Source organism: Centruroides sculpturatus, unplaced genomic scaffold (assembly GCF_000671375.1).
Source record: "Centruroides sculpturatus isolate CEXI.00-Female unplaced genomic scaffold, Cexi_2.0 scaffold13, whole genome shotgun sequence".
NCBI classification, from domain to species: domain Eukaryota; kingdom Metazoa; phylum Arthropoda; class Arachnida; order Scorpiones; family Buthidae; genus Centruroides; species Centruroides sculpturatus.
This window is the reverse complement of record NW_019384405.1, coordinates 1,082,421-1,107,320: the sequence shown is the minus strand read 5'-3', so window position 1 is coordinate 1,107,320 and position 24,900 is coordinate 1,082,421. Positions and strand designations below refer to the sequence as shown.

Below are 24,900 nucleotides of genomic sequence, written 5' to 3'. Positions count from 1 at the left end.
TTATTTTATTAATTTATTTTTTTTATCGAATCCCGATCGGGATTCTCGATATATTTTTACGGAAATAAATTTCTGACAAATCAAAAAAAAAAAAAAAAAAAAAAATGGCGGAATGGCATCCGTGACGTCACAAATCGTAACCACGTTCGTGACCAGAATTTACCGGCAGGGGGCTCATCCGTTAATGTCTATAATTAATAATTAGGACGGACAAGGGACGATGGACGAAGACTCGATTAGTAAATGGACGAATTGTTAAAAACCTTACTGATTTTTAATACGATATTTTCTTTATTAAATCAATAAAAATATTTTTAAAAAATAAAAAATACGCCAAAATCCCTTTCCGTTTGAAGCCATTTTCTCTACGGAAGGACACGGAGAGCTTTCGCCGTTCTCCAACTAACACCATTAAGCAAATAAGATTTCATCACATTTTATCGACTTAAAACATTTCATTTAAACTTCTATTGAGAAAAACAACGGAGAATTAAGTAACGTAACCATTGGTTTCGTTACTTTTATCCTCGTATCGATCCACAATCCGTTTTAATGTTTACTATTTAATCTGTAATCGCTTTAATTTTCTATCCACATAGTTTTGCTTTCTCCTATTACTTCTTACTATTTATTAACCCGTCCACTGCATATTATTACATGTAACCATATCTGGAACGTGCATAACTCGTTGCTTACACGTTATTCTTTCTGTTTATAGTCGCATATTTTGTGTAATTGCGGAATTTTCCGGTTAATAATGGTCCTACGTTGTTCTCGTCCCGGTATTGTCTCTACCAATTTCTATCCGGCCTGGGCATTCTATCGTGAAAGAAATGAGCTCGTTTTCGCCGGGACCACGTGTCTTTTTTTTTTTTTTTTTTTTTGGCAAATCCACGAGCCGCTGCACGTGATGTAACTTTTCAAAAGTCGAAATATTAAACAATTGTCGGCCGGTGTTCATCACCATCGATCGGGTGCAGGTAGGCATACGATCGTTAGTAAGAGAATCGTTAACCGTTAGTCATTTTTCGGCTCTCTCTCAAGAAGTAAAAGATAACAATGGACGGGAAGTAAATGACAAAAGTTACTATCTGAATTTATAACGTTATCGATTGTTACCCAATTTCGTATCCTGTGTCGCACACCTTACCCCGTGATTCCCTCTCTCGTAAAACTTTATTCGTAGAAAACAATGGCGATTACCCCTCCCCTCCCCCCATTTTGCATCATAGTACTCTCTTAGTTACGGTTTACTTACGTTATTAAATTAAATCATCGCTAGATTAGTCTAACAAACGATAAGATGGAGGACTCATCGGACTAATCTGGTAATTAAATACAGCACTAATATCTTAATTTAATTATTATTATTATTATTATTATTTTTAAAAGGATCGTGCCAGTTTGAAAAAACTTGTCTGGGATCTCGACGTATTCTTACGTCAGTTAAGGGGCGTGTCGTTTTCTAACAGTCAACCAATTAGAGTTGGAAAAAATTCAAAAAATTTTTTAAACAGCTAGATAGAAAAATATACGGTGGACGTAAAATGTTACGAAATTAAATTAAATAATTAAAATTTAAAAGTTTAATCTTAATTTTACTTTAGAGAATGTTTTTAAATAATCGAAATGTTATTAAATGTTCGTTTAGGTATTTTATTATTATAATTATTAACCGAATCGATTCCTTGTTTTCTAGGGAATCGATCAATGTACAATTTGTACTACAATCTCGTCCATAAATTAATTTTAAATCTTTTTTTCCTCTCTCTCTCTCTCTCTCTGCCTGAAAGAGTCTTTACTATTTTATCTGTTAGCCGTAACATCGTAACTTTCATGAAATTAATTTATTTAAAAATAATTTTAAAAATTTTAAATTTGTTAGAAATTATTAATAAATTATTTCTAATATAAAATCACAATAAATCGAATAATTTATTACTGTTTAAGTAACGGGTTTACGCTCCGTTACATCGCGCGCTACCGATGCTACGCGGCGCGTAACAATAGGAAGATTGTCTTGCCGGCACTCGTTACTCCAAGATGTTATCAAGATGTTACGCTATTCTACAGACAATAGGGCTTATTCCTAGAGAGGTTACGATTAGTATTATACTCTTTTAAAGTAGAGTTATTCGGGAATAAGAAAGATGACTCGAAACACCAATTGAATCTCATATTTTAAAATCCCATATGGGTTCATAATACATGAGTTACGAGAAGATTTAAAAATAAAATCGTTACACCAGACATTGTATTTTATATTATTCTAAGCCCTTTTGTTTCGTTGTCGTTCCCTAGGGGAGACGAGTATCGAGTCGCTGCCGACACAAAAATAATCGAAGTTTTTCTGTCTGAAGAGCGCGTAAGGATATTTTATTTTTGAGAATTTCTTAAACAGAACGTTAATATGTCTCTGCACGCGGCTTACGTAATCGAGATCGTCAGCCGTTTCGTCACTCCGTCACTCATCGCAATATTCTCACTAAACGAGAACTTGTCAGTGTATATCTAGACACGACTTTCTCTTGTTTCCGGCCTCCACACGCCGACAAATGGATTCGAGAAACATTTTCGGACAGGAGTATATTGTAAAGAGAAAGGGCAAAAGAAGGGGCACGGGTCGACCCATCGACTAAAAGTGGGCCTAACGATCGGGACGTTGGCGGCACCATCTTCGATCGCCTTTGAATTTTTCATGGGCTCTACCGCAGACGGAAGCCTCCGTCGATACCTTAATTACGCACTCATCCGATCGAAATGCGTAACATCCCCCCCTTTTTTTTCTTTTTACTCTGCCCAAAATCGAGTTACGCGTTACACGTCTAAGTTACGTTGGCAAATCTCTCTTCCTTTTCAGTTAAATAAAAAAGGGAGGGGGAAAGAGAAGAGCGAATTCGAACCCGACATCAAATTTAACTTCACCATGATTTTCTGTTTGCAAGAACACCGAGAGATTACTTCTTAGGAGAGGTTTTTTTCCCCCTACCAAAAAAACAAAATGGACACAACGCTCTCGTTTAAATTGCATTTCCTATTTGTATCCCATAATTAGTTAATCGATCGATTCTCTTCCAACAAATGTTTTCCGTAACAAAATATACGGAAATTCGATCTTTCCGCCGTTCTGGAAGTGTCTACACTCTTACAAAATGGATCGAAAGGGGAAAACCATCCGGGAGGAATGAAGAAAATAGACGTGAAATATTCCCAGTTAGGACGATCAAACTTTCGAGAGCGACTTCATCCCTTGTTTCTTCATAGAAAGGCAAAAAAATAATAATTATTCGTTAAGATTTCTCCTCTGTTACTAATTGCAAGATGAGATTTCAATGAAAATTTCTCAAATGAAGACAAATCTTACGTAGAATCTTGGTTTTCCTAACTTCCCATTTAGAAAACCTCAAGAATTCCGAGCTGTGGCGCCGTCTTTCCTAAAGATAAATCGTTTTCTATCCGGACAGACAAACCTAACATATCAAGCTGGAAAGAATCGGACTAACCAATGATGCCACTAAACTTTTTAAGGATCCATCGGGCGAATTTCGAGACGTTATCGAACTTGGTAGACCAGAGATTCCATTGGGTTGTTCGAAAACTCGTAAATTTCAGAGGGGTGAGAGGCGTTCTTCGAGTCTAACGACGACGAATTTCTTTATGGATTTTCTAAAGAGAGAAGCCTACGATTTGGCACCAATGTTTTCCAATTGTGGTTTTTGTCTCTTACTTGATTTAAATGGGAGAGCGGATTATAGAAAGGCCTGGAGTCGCGAGCCGAGAAGAATTCACTCGCTACGAGGAATGAGGAAACTTCCAAGCTACGTCTGGAATTGGAAATTCTCTGGTAGTTTCGGAATGACGCGTGCGATAGGCCCGAATCGATTCCGGGTAGCTTTCCGACCGGAAACGAGCCAGGCCCGACATATCGCTAGGTGGGGAGGCGAGAGTCGCATCCCGCCGCTTCCGAGGAATGCGACGACGCCGTCTCGACTCGGACGTAATTACGTCTTTCTCGTCTCCTAGGAGATGGCTTCCTGCTCCGACAATTAGGCTTCATCTTTCAATTACTTGGGCCGGTTCCGTAATTAAGACATTTCCTCTCCGTCGGGGATCCATAACCCGGCGGCGCTGGGCCTAATTTCCTCCGTCGCTTCCCGGAACCCGCGCCTCCTCCGTCTTCCTCCCTCCCAGACGACGGCCCGTCCTGACGACGAAATTGGGACGTCCCGAAGCCCGATTCGTACATCGGGCCCTCTTCTCGACCGCCGCGACTCTCGAACGGGCATCCGACGCACGCCCGTCGGCCCAGTCGAACGGGGGAGAGAAAGACGTCTCCCTCTTCGTTTCGTCGCCACCACCCGCTTCTATTGCTTTTAATGAGCCGATTTTCGCGGAACACCCGGGGTCGGCCAATTGCTCCGGCAGACCGGGCGACTCTACGCTCTTCCCGTCTTCCCGGACGTTTTTCGCATCCCGCGCGCCGCGACGCCACGCGTCTAGAGGGGAGGGAAACAACCATCCAGGGGACGAACCCGCGACCGGAAGATTCGATCGCACAGAAAAAGTAAAGAGAGGAGAGAGAGGACGAGCGCGTGGTCGAATCTCAAACACAAAATCGAAATTCCGTAAGGGGTATTCGGAGCGTTGCACAGCCTAATTCGAATTCCAGAGGGTTAAAGAGGCAAGAAATGAGTGTTTTTAGGGGTCGAACCACCCGTCGACATTTTAACACAGGAATGCTCCGTTACATTAATCGGGGCGAGAAGAGGCGAGGCGCTGGAGAAGAGAAAAAGGTGAGGAAGGGTGCGGGTCCCGTAGCCAGTTCGGCATTTTCGGGCCGCGGAGGGGGGAGGGAAACATAAAAACCATTAAGAGCTCCAGTTAAGCCGGGAGAGTATCAATCGTGGGACAATAACGAGGCGGATGGCAGTCGGGACACGAACTCGCCTTTCACTCGGTTCTCGTCGCCACGTAACACGTCGTTCTCTATTCACGGCCAGTGGGATCTCGGCAGGTGCGACCGACTTCTAATGGTTCGCCTATTGATGGGGATAAGTTGCGTTTGTACCTTTTTCTTCTTTGCTACCTAACGTTTCAATTTTCGCGATAGCGATCCGCGTTTTAGAAAAGAACTCTTCCGCCTCCTTTCGCACCTGTCGCTTCCCGTAGTTCGTCCTTAGGCGGCCCGAACGACCCGGTGTCGCGCTCCCCGATGGCGTGACCGACGGTCACGCACCCTCCGATGCCGCCCCGCGCCGCGGTCACCGACCGGATTTCCGTCGCGCTCGGAAGCGACGCGTCATCAACGCGGCGGTCATTCGGTCCGACGTTCTCTATCCGATTTCGTCCTAACGTCGTATATTTAATGGACGAACGCTAATCGGGATTTCTATAACAGCCGAAAGGATTGAAAACAGTAGGCGTGGTCGACGAACGATCTAGGAGAGGAAAGTCGTCGGCGCTCACGCGGGCGACGCGACGGGCGCTGTCTCTCTACTCGATCCTGTATCGCCATCTGGTGAGAGAAAACGAAAAAATCCGAGATAAAATCAAATCTACACAATTAACAGCTTCGATAATTATCGAGGTGGAAAGTCGCTCCCGTCTCCGCCATTTTTTTTCCTTTTTTTCCTTCGTCCCTCACTTAAAATTATCTTCTGGTTTATTCCTTGTTTTCCCGGAAACTGGCTCCGATCCTCGAGACTAATCTTGACGCGGTAATTGCGGCAATTACCCACCCTATAAAATAATTCTAGTGAAGCGGATTTCTCCCTCTTTCGTCATTACATCCTTTCCTTCCAGTCGAAGCATAACTTATTCCAATGTCTTACGGGGGTTAAATTGTATAAAACAAACAAACAAACAACGTAACCTTCGCAATTTAACATTTAATAAACAATAGAAAAAAAAAAAGGGAGATTTACTGGCTCCTTGTCGTCTCGTTTCCTCTTTCTGACACCAAAAAAACTTTTCTATCGGGAAGAATTTTCTCGCTATATTATTAATTAAAAGCCATACCGCAAAACGTAAACTGACGTCACAATATACTAGACAATTTGTAAGTACTGTACGTAAGCAAAGGCTTATAAGTCAGAATACCGATTAACTAAGTACACGTGTCCATACGTATATTATGTGCTTACACACACACAGGACCGACCTGTGTTGTTTCGTACGGAAATTGTTGACCCTGTACTCAGTTAGGAGCCAAACAAAGGCGAATTACTTGATAATTAGAAGAGACTCGAAGCTATTTCCTTATTAAACTTCCTTTTCTCTTCGATTTTCATACGCATACAATCAGATTTACTGAGTTCATGGGTGTTTTTTTCTTCCTTCCTTCTGGCATACGATACATTTCCTCGTGTTGAACTCCATTTTTTCGTATCGTATTCCGTACTCTCACCCCCTTACGCAAGACTAATTTCCCTACTCCCTAGAATGCCATTCGCTAATTATTTTCGGTTGATAGGGGACTAAAAAGTCGAGCCAAAAGACAACGTAACGCGTGACATACTCAATCAAACCGTACTGTACGTCGTAACTAAATTAGGTCGCGACGTAGTTGGACTTCTGTGTTTCCTCTGTAAAGATATATAACCGTTTTGCCAAAGGGATTGCCTTATTGTTGCTTTAATTTCGATCGTGTCAACACAGACGAACGCTCTTCCCCCTATTGAAACCTGTAGAACGTGTTCTCTACGCTTCGCGTGTGTATATATAAAAGGCACAATGGACGTAGGCGTGAAAACGATATATAAAATTTATACTTAAGCGTGTTTATTTTTACCCACTTAAATATATGCCCGCGTGCACCATCAACACATAATAAACCCCCCCCAAAAAATAAACACACTTCATTAAAAATTCTAAAATTCATTATTAATATATTCTAGGAGTATTTGTCTGTCGGTAACGTCGTATAATAGAAAATTCTACTTGGCTCCACACTGGGCCAAACATATTTTCGGTCTCTATACCAGTGAACGTACTGTACTTTTAAAGAGAGAGAGAGAGTTATAAACTTCGTTACCTATTTGGCACAATGCATTTTAAATACAGGTGATGCCAAACTTTGGAAACTGGATACAGTTTCGTTTACAATAGATCGATTTTAATTCTAAAAATCAACACAATGAGGCGCTTGTGGTGATTTTTTTTGGCCGCCAGCTGACACGAGTCGATTATCATCTGTGGGTTACCTAAAATGCCCTCTTACGTACCGTGAAATTTACAAATTGCCACTGGCAGGACCCAACTTATAAGTATCAAGCGGCTGCCAACTGTAGTATAGGCTATACACCACCCAGTGATACTAAACACGAGAACGGTAGTGGTAAAAATACAACTTGTCACGTAGTGAACACGCTATAACTTTAAGGAAATTGAATGGTTGTATCGTGGGCATTTCGAAATATCATTGTTATATATAAAATAGTAGAAGAGGCCTCCTCAGATTAAGAGTCGTGTAATAGAAATATTCGTACTACGTAGCATATGCGGAAGGGAAATCTGAATTACTGTACTCCGAAATTAGGCTTTCGTACGTGTTAATTCGTTAATGGGAAGGATAAGTTGCAAAATCTTGGTGATCGGAGATTGTTTTCTTGTCAACTAATTACTTTAGGGAAAGATAATCTCTTTGAATAAGTGTCAGCCATCAAATTTAGAGCAATTATCAGTTACTTCTCCTTCCACCCGGGCTCTATCTTGTTCCATTGCAAATCTACGTATTAAAGGAATAGAAAATGGCCTGTAACCAGAGTATTTTTAAGTACTTTTGAGGCCTAGGTCCGAGATATTATACAGAACAAAGACAGGTAGTGAGCAATGAGATGAGACCCTTAAAAGGCAAGCATATTCCCGCGTGTTAATGAGGCCCTACTTGTAATTGATGCCTTTCTTATTTTTTACTGCATCGTCGATCAGATTTGTACCAATTGAAACCGTTTAGCTTCCTTTATAAATAAGAAAAAAGAAAGAATTGTTTTTATCATAAGAATTTCGTATTAAGGCAATAATACCCGTTGCCACACCCCATTCGAATCTTTGCATCCAGTTTTGTTCCCTTAAGATTTTTTTTATTCTTTAAATCATCTGTAACACAAAAAATACCGTTCTAATTTAATACAGTATGACTTATAGGAGATTAACACGATTATTATAGTGTCAACCTTTAAAAAATACACACAAGAAAGTGTAGAATTTGCATGTTTATCTGAAAATCGATATGTATAATTAATAGGGGTATAATACTGAAAGTTTTTGATTTTCCTGTAACAATTTTAACGTTATACAATTGGCGTGTAAGATATACAGTACAGTACTACAATAGATTACAATAGAGTAAGACATTAAACCGAAGGATTCTAATACAGTGGCACAGAACCAGATTGCACCCTACTTACAAATTGTATTGCATCGTCCGTTTAGAATTAGCAAACAGTTATAAGGATAGTTAAATCCACGTACAGTACAATATCTTTTCACTTTACTGTCTCTATTGTTTTACTTATCTTTCTGGAGAATTTCAAAGAGCAGGTGTGTTCGTTATCTGTGTTTGGCACGCGTGTAAGCTGTATGTTAATAATAAAGATTGATTATTTACTAAATTTATTGTTATATTTAACTAATTTTAATTTAAATTTTAATTAAGCCCCGTATTAGCTTTATAACACCGAAAAATTTAATATATTGTTAACGATTCAATTGTCCACGTTTGTGAAAATAAAAATGGCCGCCATTAATTTGAATGTAATAAAAAAAACTGAGTGAAGCTCCCCCTGATGGAAGATAATGGCGATTCTGTTTTTTAATTAATTAATTTAAATACAGTATTTGTAAAAGTAGCCATTTAAATACAGTCGACCCCCCCATAACACTGTTGATTATTCCGTTTTATATGAATTCCGTGTTGTACGAGTCACTTATATTTTACAAATACGTATGCCAGGCATACGTATTTGTAAAATATAAGTGACTCGTACAACATGGAATTCGTATAAAACGGAATTATCAACAGTGTTATGGGGGGGGTCGACTGTTGTACTTCTAACAATTGTATAAAGTAAACACAACGTGGGACTCGATCTAACGAAGATTTAATCGCAAATTATCACAATAGAAATTTCATCTAGTGTTCGAGAATGGCCTATATCTTATGTATTTTAATTCTAAAACAATTAAAACACAATGGAATTTAATACCTGCTAAATCCATGCAAACTTATCACAGACAAAATAAATATTTCTACTAATTTTTTGCCATTTTAGTTTTATCGAATTTGCTAATCAGAAGGGGGGGGGAGGGGAAATACGATAATTCACCAAAGGATACGAGATTAAACTACATTAATTGTGTAAAAATAAAAATAATAATAAAATATAAAAGTTTATCGAAGTTTTACTATTGTGTGACATACCTCACCTGTGAGCTTCATGTGGCAAGTACCAAACACCTGCCTCCTCTCCTGTATAAAAAAAAATTTCGGGTGATATTTTCGGAAATTCAAACCTCAACAGGGATAATTAGTATAGAAGAAACAGAATAAAAGTTAATGTTTTTTTTTTTTTATATATAGAATTACGATAGTTTACGTCATACAAATCTAACCTGTCGTCCATCAAAATAAACGTCTAATTTACACGTGTGTTTATTTAATTTACATTCACAAGGGATCGTTACTGTTCTAATAAAGAAATCCGAAATGAGTTGATAATAATTCAGGTGGTATTATACATTTAATACTCGTAAGCTAATCACTCGACACACGCACACAAAACACATCCACGAAGAAATAGGTAAATTTATACTGTACTCGGGTAAACTTTAAGGATTATATGTCATCTTACCCCGAATTAAATGACAGTTGTGCACGCGTATACTTCACTCGCAACGTAAGGGCCTGCAGGAGATTAGAAATAAAAAAAAAAAAACAAAAATAACATCACACAGGGTTCTAGTGTGTCTACAGAAGTGTGTGGGATAAAGTAGTATAGGCTATACACCACCCAGTGATACTAATGCGTGTCTACAGAAGTGTGTGGGATAAAGGGCTCGTGTTCAAGTGATTTGAATGTTTGTGCATCACGTAATAAAAAGAAAGACGGTTTTAATTGAAACACTTGACACTAGACTGGAACCTGTGCCAAGTATTGTGTATATTATGTTTTATCTATATTCCGAGTTTAACTTTTTTAATTAATGGGACGGTGAAGTGAATTTTGTGCGTTTTTTCGATACAATACAAATAGACAGCTGACGAAGATTTCTCTTCTTCGTCGTCGTCCGATAGATAATTTATTGGAAGCGTAACGCGCATAAAGGCCGATAATAATTCGCGTCGCAACGCCTGGATCGATACCTGGCTTTATTCGATAGAAATAATAGGTACTGGCTCGTGTGACGTCACTGGGTCCCCCCTTCCGTAAATCGGCCGAAAACGGGCCTTCTTGGCTCGCTCCGTCCCCAGGCGAAGGAGGAATCGGTGGCAGTTTCTTCTTATCGCCTCCACCTTTAGACCGTCGAGTATCGAGATAGGAGCTAAGTGTGTCGGATTTCGATCTGCCGACGGCCACCTGCGCCCGTTCCCACTCGGTCCGATAAGCTCCGCACGCGGCACTTCGGTCGCGGTCGGTTGAGCCCACTAGGCCCCTAACATCACTCGACAGATGGTCGCGTGCCGTCGCGGACGATCGGAACGGCGCGCGCTCGAGGCCCGATACGCTGTCCGAACGACTCACGGCCTTACAGATTTATCTCGGACACTGAAATTTTATCCACAATCGCCGAAATGTCCGATAATGAGTTATAAGCGCAATTTGTATAAATGATGTCGTTTAACCACACCTTCGCTCTACTTTAGCCGATCGACGTCTCGCTCGGCGCGGCGCAGTCGATATAAACCAAGGCAAAAGCGCCGCGCACGAAATCAAACTCGTTGGCTTCTCTCCACACGTCTTTCTTTCGTTAACGACTTTCACGTACTTGGCCAGATTTTAAGCTCCCACATCGAAAAATCCGCGCGCTTTGACCAAATCGGCATCGGCGTCGTCTCCCCGCGTTGCGCCGCGCCGTCGCCCGACGCCCGGGGGCCGAAAGGGTCGGATGCGCTCCTCCGCCTTCTTTCGGATTAGGACCCGGGGCATTGCGAGGGGATCCCAGTTCGTGCTCGACCACGCGCGTTAAAAAGTCACCTGGCAAACGGGATCTTTGGGTCCCGCGCCGGCTCTTCGTCTGGCGTCTTCTTCGGGCTCCACGCTCTGCCGATCGCGCAGCTGCCTGGCGAACGCGCGGCCTATTGTTGCCACGCCATTTGACGTTTGCCCTCTCGGCGGTAAATCTCGGCCACAGAACCTAATAGGTCCCACCATCCACGACCCGTTTCGAATGGAAGACTCTCTAATTCACAGAAACCACGCGTCGCGCAGTCCGCGCCGGCTACGCGCCATCATCCATCAGCGCGCGCTATTATCTAGGAGTTGCAACGTCATTTTAGGGGTGTTTTTCACTCCCCTGTCACCTCTTACAACTAACGATTCGATAGACTAAAAATTAAATCCAATCTAGTTTACGACAATCGCTAAAACCCGAAGCACCCGCAAGAGGAAGATCTTTCCATCTTCCTCCGAAATTGGGGATTCTAATTGGGAACTTATGGAAATTTCCGAGCCCCCAACGATCCCTAAAAGAATTAAAACAAAAGAAAACTCGACTATCTGTCGAATTATCGGCCGTCGTTTGTCCTGCGACAGGTGACGTTGTTCCCAAACGGGTGTCGCACGACGGATCACGCGACGGAATCCACACCCTCCCGGATCGTGATTTCTGCAGTTGGCCAGAAAATTTGTATCCCGGGGACCGGCCGGTAACCGTAGCAACGGCCTACGAGTCGTTACGGAAAATTGAGGCGCAATTAAAAAGGCGAGGCGGGAGTGATTTCTGTGTCGGGGTGGCGTAACGAGCGTGTGCCACGTGCCATCTGTGGTCGCCGGTTATCACTCTATTTATCTAGAACGAGAACGAGAACCGGGCGTGATCGTCGCCGATTCCGACAGCGTTTTCTCCCCCTAAACCCCTTCTCCGCGGTCCCTTCTTCGCCCGCAACCTCCCTCCTCCGATTCGTTTAAGGTTGCTCTCTCTCTCCCCCCCTCTGTCTCTCTCTCTCGTCGGCGGCGAGATCGTGAGGCAATCTGGTCCAGACCCGATCAGATTTAGTAACAATCCCGAATCGTCCCTCCCGGTGGCGCTCTTCTCCCCGCCCGTCGACCAATGGCGGACCCCGTCGAGGCGCCGAATCGGGTTCCGCGGTCGCCAAGGCAACCGAGCCGACACGTGAGTGGACGAGTCAAAGCGAGGCAATTGTTGGCGGCTGCGCCGATTTAAAGATTTGGAGGCGCGAGTGACCGGCAGTCGCGTCCGGTCGTCCGGCAAACATGCCTCGATCCTTTCTGGTCAAGAACAAGAAGACGCCGTGGAAGAGCCGCGGCCAACACCACCGCCTCTCCTCGGAAAGGGCCCTCATCCCCCGGACGGAATCACGTTACGGTAAAGTCGAATCTTCCTCACCCCTCCGGTCTACTCCTCTCGACGTTCGTCGACTTTAACTGAAGTTTCGTCCGAATTTTTCAGATTGGCCCACCCCTGCTCCTTCTCTACCCCTCCATCTGGGATCCGAACTCTCCTTCGATCCGTGCGGGGCCTTCCTCCTACGTTACCTAGTTCGAGGTCTACATTCGTCTTCTCTCCCCCTCGATCATCTTCGAAGGCCCACTTCGGAGGGTGCCGTCTCCGCGCCCCTTATTCGGCCCCCTTCTCCGGAAACTTTTATAGAAGGTGAGTGTTCTTTCTCGCTTTGTTTTTTTTTTATTTCTCGCGCGACGGTTCCTGGTCTGATTTTCGGTTTCTGTGACAGATGCGCAAGTTCCTCAGTGCGTCAGTCCGTCCACCAGAGAAAACACTCCCCTGGTCGACGGTTCGAGCCCCGTCGGCCGTCGGCCCGTTTCCGATTACTCGATAGAGGCCCTGCTGAACCCGAGTCGTAAGGAAGAGATGGCCGAAACGATGGAGTCGGAGGTCCCTCGCAGTAAAGGGGTGCTGAGAGAAGAGAATGCCAACGTCGTCCCTGCCCTCCTGTTCGCTTGCGCCGATTGCGGAAAGACTTTCGGCACTGCCCACGGACTGGAAGTGCACACTCGCAGATCGCACGGCGGTCAGAGGCCCTTCGCCTGCCTTCGCTGCAACAAAACTTTCGGACACGAAGTCAGCCTGGACCTACACAGGGCCGTACACAACAACGAAAGAAGTTTCGAGTGCAAACAGTGCGGCAAGAGCTTCAAGAGATCGTCCACTCTGTCCACCCATCTGCTGATTCACTCGGACACCAGGCCCTATCCTTGCCAATACTGCGGAAAGAGGTTCCACCAGAAGTCCGACATGAAGAAGCACACCTACATCCACACAGGTGAGAATCTTCCCGCTACTCGTCTCGTGTTCTCGCTCGGATAATCGATTCGTACGTGTTCCCGTTTTCGGACGAGAAAGCTGACGTTTTCTTTTAAAGGATCTAAAGTCGGAGGGTGTGGTCCGCGCGCGCTTAAGGATCTGTTACGCGACACTCGAAATTCACAACTGAATTTTAACCTTATTGAAGGTACGGTACTGTACAGTACGTTTTATTATTCATTACAATTCAGTACGGCTCTATCTATGGATGTTACTTCCGCATCCGGAAAATCTACCGATACCCCTTGGCAAAAAGTAAAAATGTCGCTCTTAGTTCGTAACTGTTTCGATTTAAGGGTGAGTTTCGGTGGCATTCGACCCCCGTTTGTAATCCTTTTGTTTGGTTTTCAGGCGAGAAACCCCACAAGTGTACCGTCTGCGGTAAGGCCTTCAGCCAATCGTCGAATCTGATAACCCACACACGCAAGCACACCGGATTCAAGCCCTTCGCCTGCGACGTATGTCCCAGGGCCTTTCAACGTAAGGTGGACTTGAGAAGACATCGAGAGACGCAACATCGACTCTGCACCCCCGTCGAATATCCCGGAAGGGAGGCGTGCGCCGAAGATCTTCGTCCCAGTTCTCGAGTCTCCCCCGGGGTGGACGTGGACTGATTTGTACGCGTCTACCCGTTGTACTGTACATAGTCTTAAAAGTGTATTTTCGTGTTGCAAATAATAAAAGAAAAGAAAAAAAAAAAAAAGCCCTCATCGGCTCTGGTTTCTCTGCGCATCTTCCACGAAATTCTTGGATGGAATTGTCTCTCGCGACAGGAAATGATGTTCGTTAGTCGGACGCGCACTTACAAATTTCCTTGTCCTTCGAGCCACTTAACTGTAATTGCGCTCGAATTTCTCTCCGCAACTTGCTCGTTAGCGCCATCTGGCGACCTACAAACGTATCAACGCTTTCCGGTAAAGCCCACCCTCCCCCCCGTAAGAAAGACAAACAAACGTGCAGGAGGTTTGGCTATTTTATTCTCACTGTACTGGAAAACTGGGTACAAGGGGCCAACACTGGAATACCGGAAAGGCCCGAATGGAAAAAAAAAGGGGGTCCGGTAAGTAAACGACGTGGTGTTACCCGTAGAAAATGCGGGCCGAAGGAAAAGGATGAGGTTGGGGAGCGAAATCTTCATGCCGATCCGTCGTGTTGCGTCTGCTTGTGTCTTCTAAGATCCACTTTTCTCTGAAAGGTCCTTCCGCACGCTTCGCAGGCGAACGGCTTGTAGCCCGTGTGCTTCCTGCCGTGTGTGATCAAGTTGGAGGACTGACTGAAGGCCTTCCCGCACACGATACACAGATAAGGCTTTTCTCCTAGAGTTAAAAAACCCCGTTAGAAGGCGCAAAGATGGAAGACGGAGGGCCTAGAACCACTCACCTGTGTGGACGTAAGTGTGCTTCTTCATGTCGGACTTCTGGTGGAACCTCTTTCCGCAGTACTGGCAAGGGTAGGGCCTGGTGTCCGAATGGATCAGCAGATGGGTGGACAGGGTGGACGATCGCTTGAAGCTCTTTCCGCACTGCTGACACTGGAAGTTTCTCTTGTGGCAACCCTGTCGGAAGCGAACGACGGGAAAATCCCTGGGATCCCCGCGGAATTCGTTGTCTTCCGCCTCCCGGGCCGGTGGCTCGGGTGCGGGCCGACCAGGATACCATTCGTTGGGGGGTGGCGGGAGGGTGGGAGCCGAGGGCCAACTCGCATCTGCAGAGACGTAAAGGCTAATTAGCCAATTAGAAAGGCGCTTATTCGATTAGCTACGGCCATCTTTCGTCCGTCGTCCGGGGATGGCGCCACCGGGGCGTTTCTCGTCAATTAGACGGATTACGCGGTTTTTAATGGTCCCGGACTCGGGGTTACGGTCGCCGAGGGATCGGACGGCGTCTGTCTTTCGTTTCGACCTTTAATTAGATTTAGACAAGCAACCGGGCAAAAAGCGGAAAGGTCGCAGTTTGTCTCGTCAACGGCGATCGCCTTCCCCTCCGAAAGTATCTCAGCAAACTTTAAAAAAAAAAAAAAAAAAAAAAACACCCCGGATAATCGGGTTAGGACCGATCTTAACCTACCCGCCGCTAGCGACATTTACGACCGACAGATGGCGCGACCGTCGTCTTCTGAGACGACTGTCGCGCCATCTCAGAAGGCGACGGTCGCGCCATCTGTCTCCTATTTGCATCTTAAGATGTAGAACGTTCTTGGCTCTTATTATTATTATTATTTTTTTAAATAATTGTTTTACCGATTTAAGAAGGGGCTCAACAGAAAGAACGTTTCTCCGTTTGGAAAATAATCACCTTTTTAAATATTTTTAAAAAAATCTGGAACAAGATTTATCCAAATCGAAGAAGAAGACAACGACCCCGTGGAATCTGGGTTTTCCAATTGTCTCGTCACAGGATCCATTTGTATGCGCGTGTGACGTCGCGGCATTCGTCCTTCGTCCCTGACTACTTCTTTCTTTTCCATTAATAGGCAATAAAAAATCATATAATTAATTTAATAAGCAAATCGAAGGGAGGAGGGATACGTGACTTGGAGGCAGTTTTAGCCGGTTGCCGACTGACGTGAGCGATTGTATCGAGTTTAACATCGTCCAAACGCCAGTTATTGAGAAGAGAAAAGGGAATTGGAGACAGAAAGAACCTTTCGTAAATAACTATAATTTAGTTACAATGGAACGGCGGAAAAATACATTTAACAAATGTTACTCGGTTGAAAAATTGTACGAGTACCCCCCTAAATAGATTCCACTCTTTTTTTATTGGTCGAAGTGGATTTAACACGTGCCAAAACTTGTCAAAAAACGTGCCCCTCTATCGATTTTTCCAATCTCTATTATTATTATTATTATATTCGTGTATATTTGTATAATTCTGTACTTGATACGCTACGGAGAAAACTTGCTTAAACCGAAGTCTTTTCCCGTTTAAACAGGTTCCGTTTCAGACAGGTTTTTTAATGTATATTTAAAAATTTATAAGGAAAAAATTGATTATACAAACGATTTACAAAGAAATTTTACTGTTAGTTTATAAGAATTATTAAAATTTCTTGCCAAGTAACACAAGAAATTCGTTCTAAATTTGCAAATTTATGCAATAAATTTCACGAAAAATTCATTGCACGATATAATATTCTAGATCCGTGATTTGTATCGTGAGATTTGCACGATAATTCTCGATTAACTTTTCTTTATCTGTCAGGAGTGGCTCCAAATTGCAGGGTTCAAGCAAATCCAATAAGGAAGATCCCTCTTCAAATGCTACCCTTTAGGAGACAATATCTCCAGTATTTGAAAAAAAATAGACTAGTGTTTATGACTAGAGGCATTCTTTACTGTATAAAGAAGCAATAAGTGGTATTGTCACAGGTATATTTAGCTAAATACCATTCAAGGGATGGATTCTAAGTCTTCTCTAAGAGAACTTAAAGATGGAGTAATTCCATAAATACAATTTAAAAACTATATTTATCTATATGAAGAATAAATAAATTTGTAAAAATAAATAATTTATAGATGATCGATTGAGGAAGACATCGATTAAATTATCATTTTTAAATATATATAGGTATATATTTCAGATTGGTTCTGGGGCTATTAAGGTGATGGGGTCATATCTCCTGAACTAATGAATAGATTTTTATGAAAATTTCAAGAAACACTCCCTCCTAATACACAAACTTCTGTGCAAAATTTCAGAAATTTTCGACAATAGCAACGGGAGTTATTAAGTTTTCAAATTAGATAAATCCAGACGTGCCTCCCATCCATACGTGCAGAAAAAAACCCGCATCTTTCGAAGTTTCGAGGTTTATTGAGTCTAAAAAATGTAAAAAAAATTTGGGGGATTATTTCTTTTGATCGATTGCTGTACTCTTATAGTCTATATGACGGGCAGGAAAGTAAAAGTAAAATACTTTTAGCGATAAAAAATAATTTTATGTAGACCTGCACATGCATTATACTTTCGCTTTACGACCGCTCGCTTTACGACGAGATGACTTTTTTTTATTATAACTGTGTATATAAATGTCACAAGTTATATTTCTTAGCCGTTTCTGTGCAGTATTGAGGAGTTTAGAGTGATTTCCGGAATGGGAAACTCAATTTATGATAGTGAGCCGATGGAAAATAGACTCGCTGAACGACGGTCTTCTAAGAAATAGATAAGAGGGGGAAGAGAAAATGAGAGAAAAGAAAGGAAAAAGAAAGAACGAGAGAGAGAGAGAGAGAGAGATGAGAATGTGAGAGAGGGAATAGAGAATGAAAGAAGGGAGAAAAGGGAAGAATGAAAGAACAAGAAAGAGGAAAGGAAAAGGGGTGAGAGAAAGAGAAAGAGAAGATGAAAAAAAAGGGGAAAGGAAGGAAAGCAAGAACAAGAAAAGAGAGAAGAGAAGAAAAAGGTAAACGAGAGAGGGAAAAAAGAGAGAAAGAGAGAAGGGATAGGAAGGGAAAAGAGAAAGGGAGGAAAGGGAGAGAACGGCAGAAAGGATAGAAGGGGGAAAAAGAAGAGAGAAAACAGAGAACAAGAGATAACATAGGAGGAAAAAAGAGAGAGCGACAGAAGGATAGGAGGGGAAAAGAGAGAACGAGACAAGGAATAGGAGAGGAAAAAAGGGGAGAAAACAGAGAACAAGAAACAAGATAGGACGGAAAAAGAGCGAACGAAAGAAAGGATAGAAGGGGAAAAGGGGGGAGAAAACAGAGATCAAGAGACAAGATAGGAGAAAAAATGAGAGAACGAGAGAAGGATAAGAGGGGAAAAGAGAGAACGCAAGAAGGGATAGGAAAGGAAAAGAGAGAAAGATAGGAAACGAGGGGAATAGGAAAGGAAACAGATTTTAAAAACTAATTTTCCTTTCTAAAAACTGAGTTATAGTTATCGGTAAATTAACAATAAATCTAAAAATTATCAATCGACAGTTTACTAATCGATTCCCTCTCTGAATATACTGTAATAAGCACGTACTGTTTCGTCTCAGTCTACATTAATTGTGACGAAATTTGAAAAGACAATTAATTAACATGTTTACAATAATAATTCCGATTCGTATCTCTGAGCCGGGAATCGAACCAGACTCGCAATACGTCCGGATTTAAATAAAATTTCCATTTCTCAATGACACATCACTATCATTTGCGTAAGTCGCGTGACAAAGTTCTATTAAAGCGAAAGTCACATTTGTAAAATATTCGTGAATATTGATAAATGGACCAATACACCAGAATATTACAAAGAATAATTTTTTTAAATTAAGTTATTCAAAATGTTCCATATAAGATACAAAAGTAGATTTTTTTATAGGCCCATTAATAAAGAGAATTATTAATTATGTATAAATAAGGAGTCAAACTTCACGATAATTAATTATGAAGTGTTTAATTTTAATTGGGGAAAATTTAATTAAATTTATTAATAGAAGAAAGTCAAGTAAAATGATATTTTAACTCCATAATACGAAATTAAAAGAGCGAGGCCCTAACATATACTGTATAATACGGGTGTATTCCACATAATATAAGCATTGTAAACACGTGGGACGACATTGGGAGCTTCTTTAAAATCGATATGTATATACGTAGAAAGATTAAATGCGATAACTCAACGCGTTATACGCGTAATTATGTTTGTTAGTTAATGCGACGTCCATCATACGCGCCTCAGGAGGGATCAAACAGATGGATTTAAAATATATGTGAATCCCCGCGTGGCACAGATGCGATTCGTAGCGTAATCCCGTCATTTACATCTGTTTTCTCTGTTGTATTAAATCAAAAATATCCAAGTTTACTATTATTAATTTTTTCCACAATATACAAAAATAGGTATCAACCACGATTCGATTTCCTATAGTAGAAGGCCCTAAATACAGAAATCCACAGTTTCCAGGCGGTGGTTTATAAACAAAGACGGAAATTGTCGAGGGCCCCATCAACACAGGATCCAATCTTTCATAAGAAAACATTTCTGAAGTCAACACCGTACTGTACTGTACTGTATAGGCCTACATGAGGGGGGCCCTAAGGTATAACTCGCCACTTGTCAGAGGAATAATTATGAACTACTATTATTATAAACGAACGTTTGTCTATATGTCTGTGACCGATTTAACACGTTCCAGTCACTGTTTTATGACTGGCACGTCAAAATTTACAGAGATAATCAGGTAGTATTTGACGAATCGAGGCCAAATAAACAAAGAAAATATATGTCATTTGTATCGAAATTTTTCTCTGTCTGATTTCCTATTTGAAGACTGGAAACAACGTAGAATCGGCTATCCGGATGTTAAACAAGTTAACTTTCAAGACAACTGAATAAATAATTTTTCTACTTAATTTATATAAATTGTGATTACCGCTGATCTATAAAATACGTGGAATCCAGACTTTCTATTATTATAATATCACTTTTAAAAGCCAATTTTTAACTTAAATTCGTGTGTACGAAATTCCTTTTTTGAACGAATTTTTACGTATGTCGGACGAATCCGATTCGCTTTGTTTTCTATTTTTCTACTGTTAAAATCAATTATTTTATAAAAGTAAACCAGTCGACCCCCCTATAACACTGTTGATTATTCCGTTTTATATGAATTCCATGTTGTACGAGTCACTTAGATTTTACAAATACATATGCCAGGCTTACGTATTTGTAAAATCTAAGTGACTCGTACAACATGGAATTCATATAAAACGAAATAATCAACAGTGTTATAGGGGGGGGTACAATGGATAATCACGTCTTTCTAGCAGTGTTTATCCGTGTCTACTGTTTTCTACACCTCTCTATCTTATCTATGGTTTATAATCTACCATTTTTTATGATTTGTAACATTTTTACCCGTCCCCATCACTATTTAAACTGCCCTTATCTATGGTTTTTTTTTTTTTATTCATTTTATCCTCGCTATTCCTATGTATAATTTTCGATCGTTAGAACAACCACTGAATGTCCTTAATCCCCACCCAAAAATCAAAATTCTAGAGATGTGGTATATTAAATTACACCAAAAAAAGTATATTTCTCTTCATAACATACGTAAAAGATGATAATGTAAGAAATCCCTTTGTGTGAAGTGTGTTATATAGCGTTATGGACAGACACAAGTAAGTGATTATTTTGTAGACGAAAAAATAAATTATAGAAGAATAAATTTTAAAAAAATTATTCGTAATTTTAAATAATTTAAAATCGGAAAGTGATGTTAACTCCTTTTATATCAGGTGTTTTAGGCGATTAACCGTGCAAAGGGGAAGGAAATTAGTGTAGTTATGTCTTTCTATAAGCGCAATAACACGATATGAATTCATTAAATCTCATTTATATAAATTAATTGTATAAAATTATTGATTTATTAAGAGCAATTGTTGATATAGGCTACTTCAAAGACTATTATTCGTAATATTAAAAGGTATAGGTCTATAAATGAAACTTCTTTGTCTGAATCAACAAAAGATGTAATGTAAATCAGAGCTCTCTTGTTATAAAGAAGAACTTCCGTGCTTCTTGATAAATAAAATTGTCTGTCAATAGCGTGCACGACAGACAGACTGCTCGCATTGTAATTACAGGAATAGAAGAACAAAGAGGATAGAAACTTCCTCGAATTTAGACACAATCATTACAGAGCTCTTTTTTTTTTTTTTTTCTTTTCTTCTACAAAAATTTTAAATTAAATCAAAATTAACCCCTCTATACTACGATTTTTAAGTATTTTCACTCATTGTCTTTGGCCCTCCCCCGAAATATAGGTTATATAGGGCCTATAATATACAGATTTATGCTGTCACATTGAGCAAACGAGCCCAATTTGGACATTTAGCAGGCGAGATACCGGTCCACATAATCACATTTCACTAAATAATCATCGAGGGATGATCTCAGAATCCAATGAGGGGATAATAATAACCTTAATTTTATTTATTAGCTTTCAATTAGATCATGATAAATCTCATCGCTATAGGAAAAGGGTATAAATTGAGGAGAGTATTAATTGATCCATTTAGATAAGGGGGAAACAAAAAATTTAATTTAAAATAATGCGTTGTGTAGTGAGTGAGAGACGTGTAGTGTTCACGAATAGGAAGCGGTGCAAGTAGATGTGACCTTGTCCCGTTGGCGGAAGCACGTGACATTTAGCGCAAAAAAAAAAAAACACTTCTATATCTTATAAGTAAGAGATTTAAGGAGAAGGAAGCGAAACGGATGCGAAACCCCCCCGAAAATCTGGTCTGGATTTGGAAAAGAATGATGCGGATGAGTATCCTCTCGTTTATACTAGGTCTTCTGTTTGCGATTCCGCCGCCCGACTGCGTCAACTTTCTACGCCGAGATAAATTCCCCACATTCTCGAATCGCCTCCACCCTCCCGGAATTTCCTTCTTTATTAAATTCCATCGTATTACACTAATCTCTCGTTTGGATGTAAGTGTCGTTAGAGAAAAACTCTCCTCACTCCGTATCCAAGAAAGTGGCCAGAAATGGCCCTCGGAGGAAGGAAATACGGGCAAATTTTTTAAAATTTCCATCTTAGATTCTCGATTCATCCAATTCTTTTCTTTATTCTTAAAGTAGATGGAAAGAAATTTGGCACGCGCCAATATACAGAAACTGTAGGGGAAGAGGAAGCTGCCGTCTGGACTCGAAGACGCCAGAACACAAGAGGAAAGTCGGAAACGATGGAAAATGCCACCGTTTAGTCGCCACCAATCCGGACAAATCCGGATTCCGGATTGATTACGTCACCCTCTCTCTCCCACCTTTTTTTTTTTTTTTTTTTAATTAACCGCCGAGTAAACTTTAATACTTTTGCGGCTTTCCTATTAAATTAAAGACACTTCCGGGAATTTTCCACGCGAGAAAAACACGGATTAAACCTTCTATAGATCAAGAATTCCAAATGAATTAATTCTACTTTTTTTTTCTGCCTATCGTTGCAGAATTTTAGGGCTATCAAACGTTTAGGGATGCAATAAAGTCAGAAAAAAAAAATGCTCTCTTACAGTACGCCATCGCATGCATGATTCATAAAGTATAGGCCATTGTAATGTGAAGTGATGTATAGTATATTGCCCATCTCCAGTCGCTTACACCATAAATTTGTTCTACCTTCCATCAACGTAATATATTTTCGTTACCGGATCGACTTAACTTATATTTTACAACTCGACGGGTAGATTAATCAACAGGTTACGCTCTTTCTAAGTCGCGCGTAACAGAAGCGATACTATACAATAGAAAAGCCAATCGTAACGTCACTACAGTGAAGTTCCTAAGAATGGATACTTTCGGAAGTTATTCGCTTGCATAACCGAAAATATTCGTGGTTTATGGGTCTACAACATAATTGGAAACGATTACACGTTCCAGATCCAGGATGCCACCGTTACAAAGCGTGCCGTGCCCCCACTTCGTCACTGCAACTCCCAGAGCTACGATAAATCTTATATTAAAAGCGGGACCGTCACCGTTCGAGGGTGGTATAAGTTATCCGACGGGAAACCTCTCGAATATGTAACGTGTAAAATTGAGACTTCTGAAAAGTCTTCTTACCTGGAAGAGGATCCGTTTGGGTGGAGTCGACGTCTTTCTTGTCCGCTAATGCCTTCCGTCCCGAATACCTCTTCTTGACAAGGAAGGAACGAGGCATTTTTGACTTCCGTGTCGTCGGCCGCGATTCTTCCGATTTCCTCGCTCCTCTCCTCCTTCCGTTGCTCTCCCTTACCTCGTACTACCCGCTCGACGAACGATACCGCTATTGGACGCTTCGGCGACGTTAGGAGGAGCTTACTACGTTCGGACCAATGGAGATCGAACGGATCGGCTGTTTGTTCCGCCCCGTCATTGCGTCATATATATATATATGTATGTATAAAACTTTATCTTGGAACGGAAAAGACGCATTTATGATGAAATAAACGAACTTAATAAACTAGAAATTAATGTAAAATGTAAAAAAGAGAAAGAGTTTCTCCGATAATCGCTTGTAGAAGAGCTCATCGCTTAAGGATGGGCGTGGCCTCGCTCGACAGACGGAAACGTCGTCTTAAACAAAAATCAAAGAAAAAAAAAACATTACTATTCTCTACCCAATTCGACGGATTAACTATAATCGAGTTAATCCTCAACAGGAATTAATGAAACGGCCGAAAAATGGCCGATCCGTGTCGTTGTTTTAAATGACGTTTTCGTCGGAAACCAAATCGGGGGCGTGGCCCCGAGAGAAAGGAGGACTTAAGACCATACACGAGAGAAGAATGCAATTCGGATCGCGACGAAACGGAAAGGGGGCGTCACCCTCGAATCTGTCCTTCTTAATACACCGACGAAGGCGGTGCTTAAAAAAAATCCAGATTCGTCGCCGGAAGTGCCCCGATAAAATTAACAATTTTCCACCCGAATTAACCGGAAATAGCCCCCCAATTCTAATTTACGCGGGACAAAATACTACGGTAAAATCTAGAATAACTAATAGTAACAAAAGTAATTAGAAGTTACACAAAGTACAATACAAAATTTTAAAAAAATCTGGCAAGTCATTGACATTGTTTAGATGATCGACGAACGCCTTAAGTGACAAAGAATGTAGTACTGTACCGTACCATAACTAACCAAAAACGGTCCAGTACCGTTTAACACATCGAAGCAAAAAATTAAATGTCACACATAATAGAGATTTATGGTAGAAATTAAGGTCCGGATCGATAGGAGGGAAGCGTGTGTAGCACGTGACGATATCAATAAATAACGCACGATTAACTTAATTAACATACGGAAGCAAATCACAAGTTTTTCGAGTTAATTTAAAAGAACAGAAAGCAACGATTACGTCACGAGACTCCCCGTTTTAATTGTTTGCCTCGTGTTTTCAATCTTCGTGTTTAACAACTGTTCCGGACGCGTTATATACACGTGACATATTTTTCCTCCTATTTGTGTCATAGTTTTTCTACCGATTTTAAGTGTGAATAACCCAGAATTTTGTTTAAATACTAAAAAAATATTAAAGCCCGTAATTCATCCCGTGTTAAAATATGACGAGAATTACGTAGTCGATTTGTAATTTTATCAAAGAGGGACACTTTTTTCGACCGCGTGCACTTTCTTTTCGGGTGTTTTTTTTTTGGAATTATTTTAGTAGAGGATCATTTATAGGTTATATTAAGTGAAAGAGGGCACGAATGAGTTTAGGTACACTACTGGGGTTAAAAATACAGTTTAGGTGTCGAATTAAAGCTCATATCCTGTAGATGCTGCGAAGTGGCAAATGTACTGTACAGTACATTACAATACAATGTAGATGAAAATAGAGACCAAATATGGAAAGATTACAGGCTGAAGATCCCGATTAATTAACTATACCTTCCGGTCTAGAAAGGAAGTTTAAAGTAAA

General features: G+C 41.1%; 2 protein-coding genes across 2 annotated transcripts; one reads left to right on the top strand and one right to left on the bottom strand.

Annotated features, from left to right (window-relative positions):
* The first annotated feature begins 12,410 nt into the window (after nucleotides 1-12,410).
* LOC111618827 (zinc finger protein Gfi-1b-like) lies at nucleotides 12,411-14,254 on the top strand. Its single transcript, XM_023360414.1, has 4 exons — nucleotides 12,411-12,546; nucleotides 12,631-12,834; nucleotides 12,914-13,462; nucleotides 13,855-14,254. The coding sequence occupies exons 1-4, from the start codon at nucleotides 12,435-12,437 to the stop codon at nucleotides 14,115-14,117; spliced, it is 1,128 nt and encodes a 375-aa protein (XP_023216182.1). The 5' UTR covers nucleotides 12,411-12,434; the 3' UTR covers nucleotides 14,118-14,254.
* Nucleotides 14,255-14,385: 131 nt separating this feature from the next.
* Nucleotides 14,386-23,296, bottom strand: LOC111618828 (zinc finger protein Gfi-1b-like). The gene is made up of 3 exons (XM_023360415.1): nucleotides 23,061-23,296; nucleotides 14,884-15,207; nucleotides 14,386-14,819 (listed from the first exon to the last, which is right to left on the bottom strand). Exons 1-3 carry the CDS (start codon nucleotides 23,155-23,157, stop codon nucleotides 14,638-14,640), a joined length of 603 nt encoding a protein of 200 aa, XP_023216183.1. The 5' UTR covers nucleotides 23,158-23,296; the 3' UTR covers nucleotides 14,386-14,637.
* Between the last annotated feature and the right edge of the window lie 1,604 nt (nucleotides 23,297-24,900).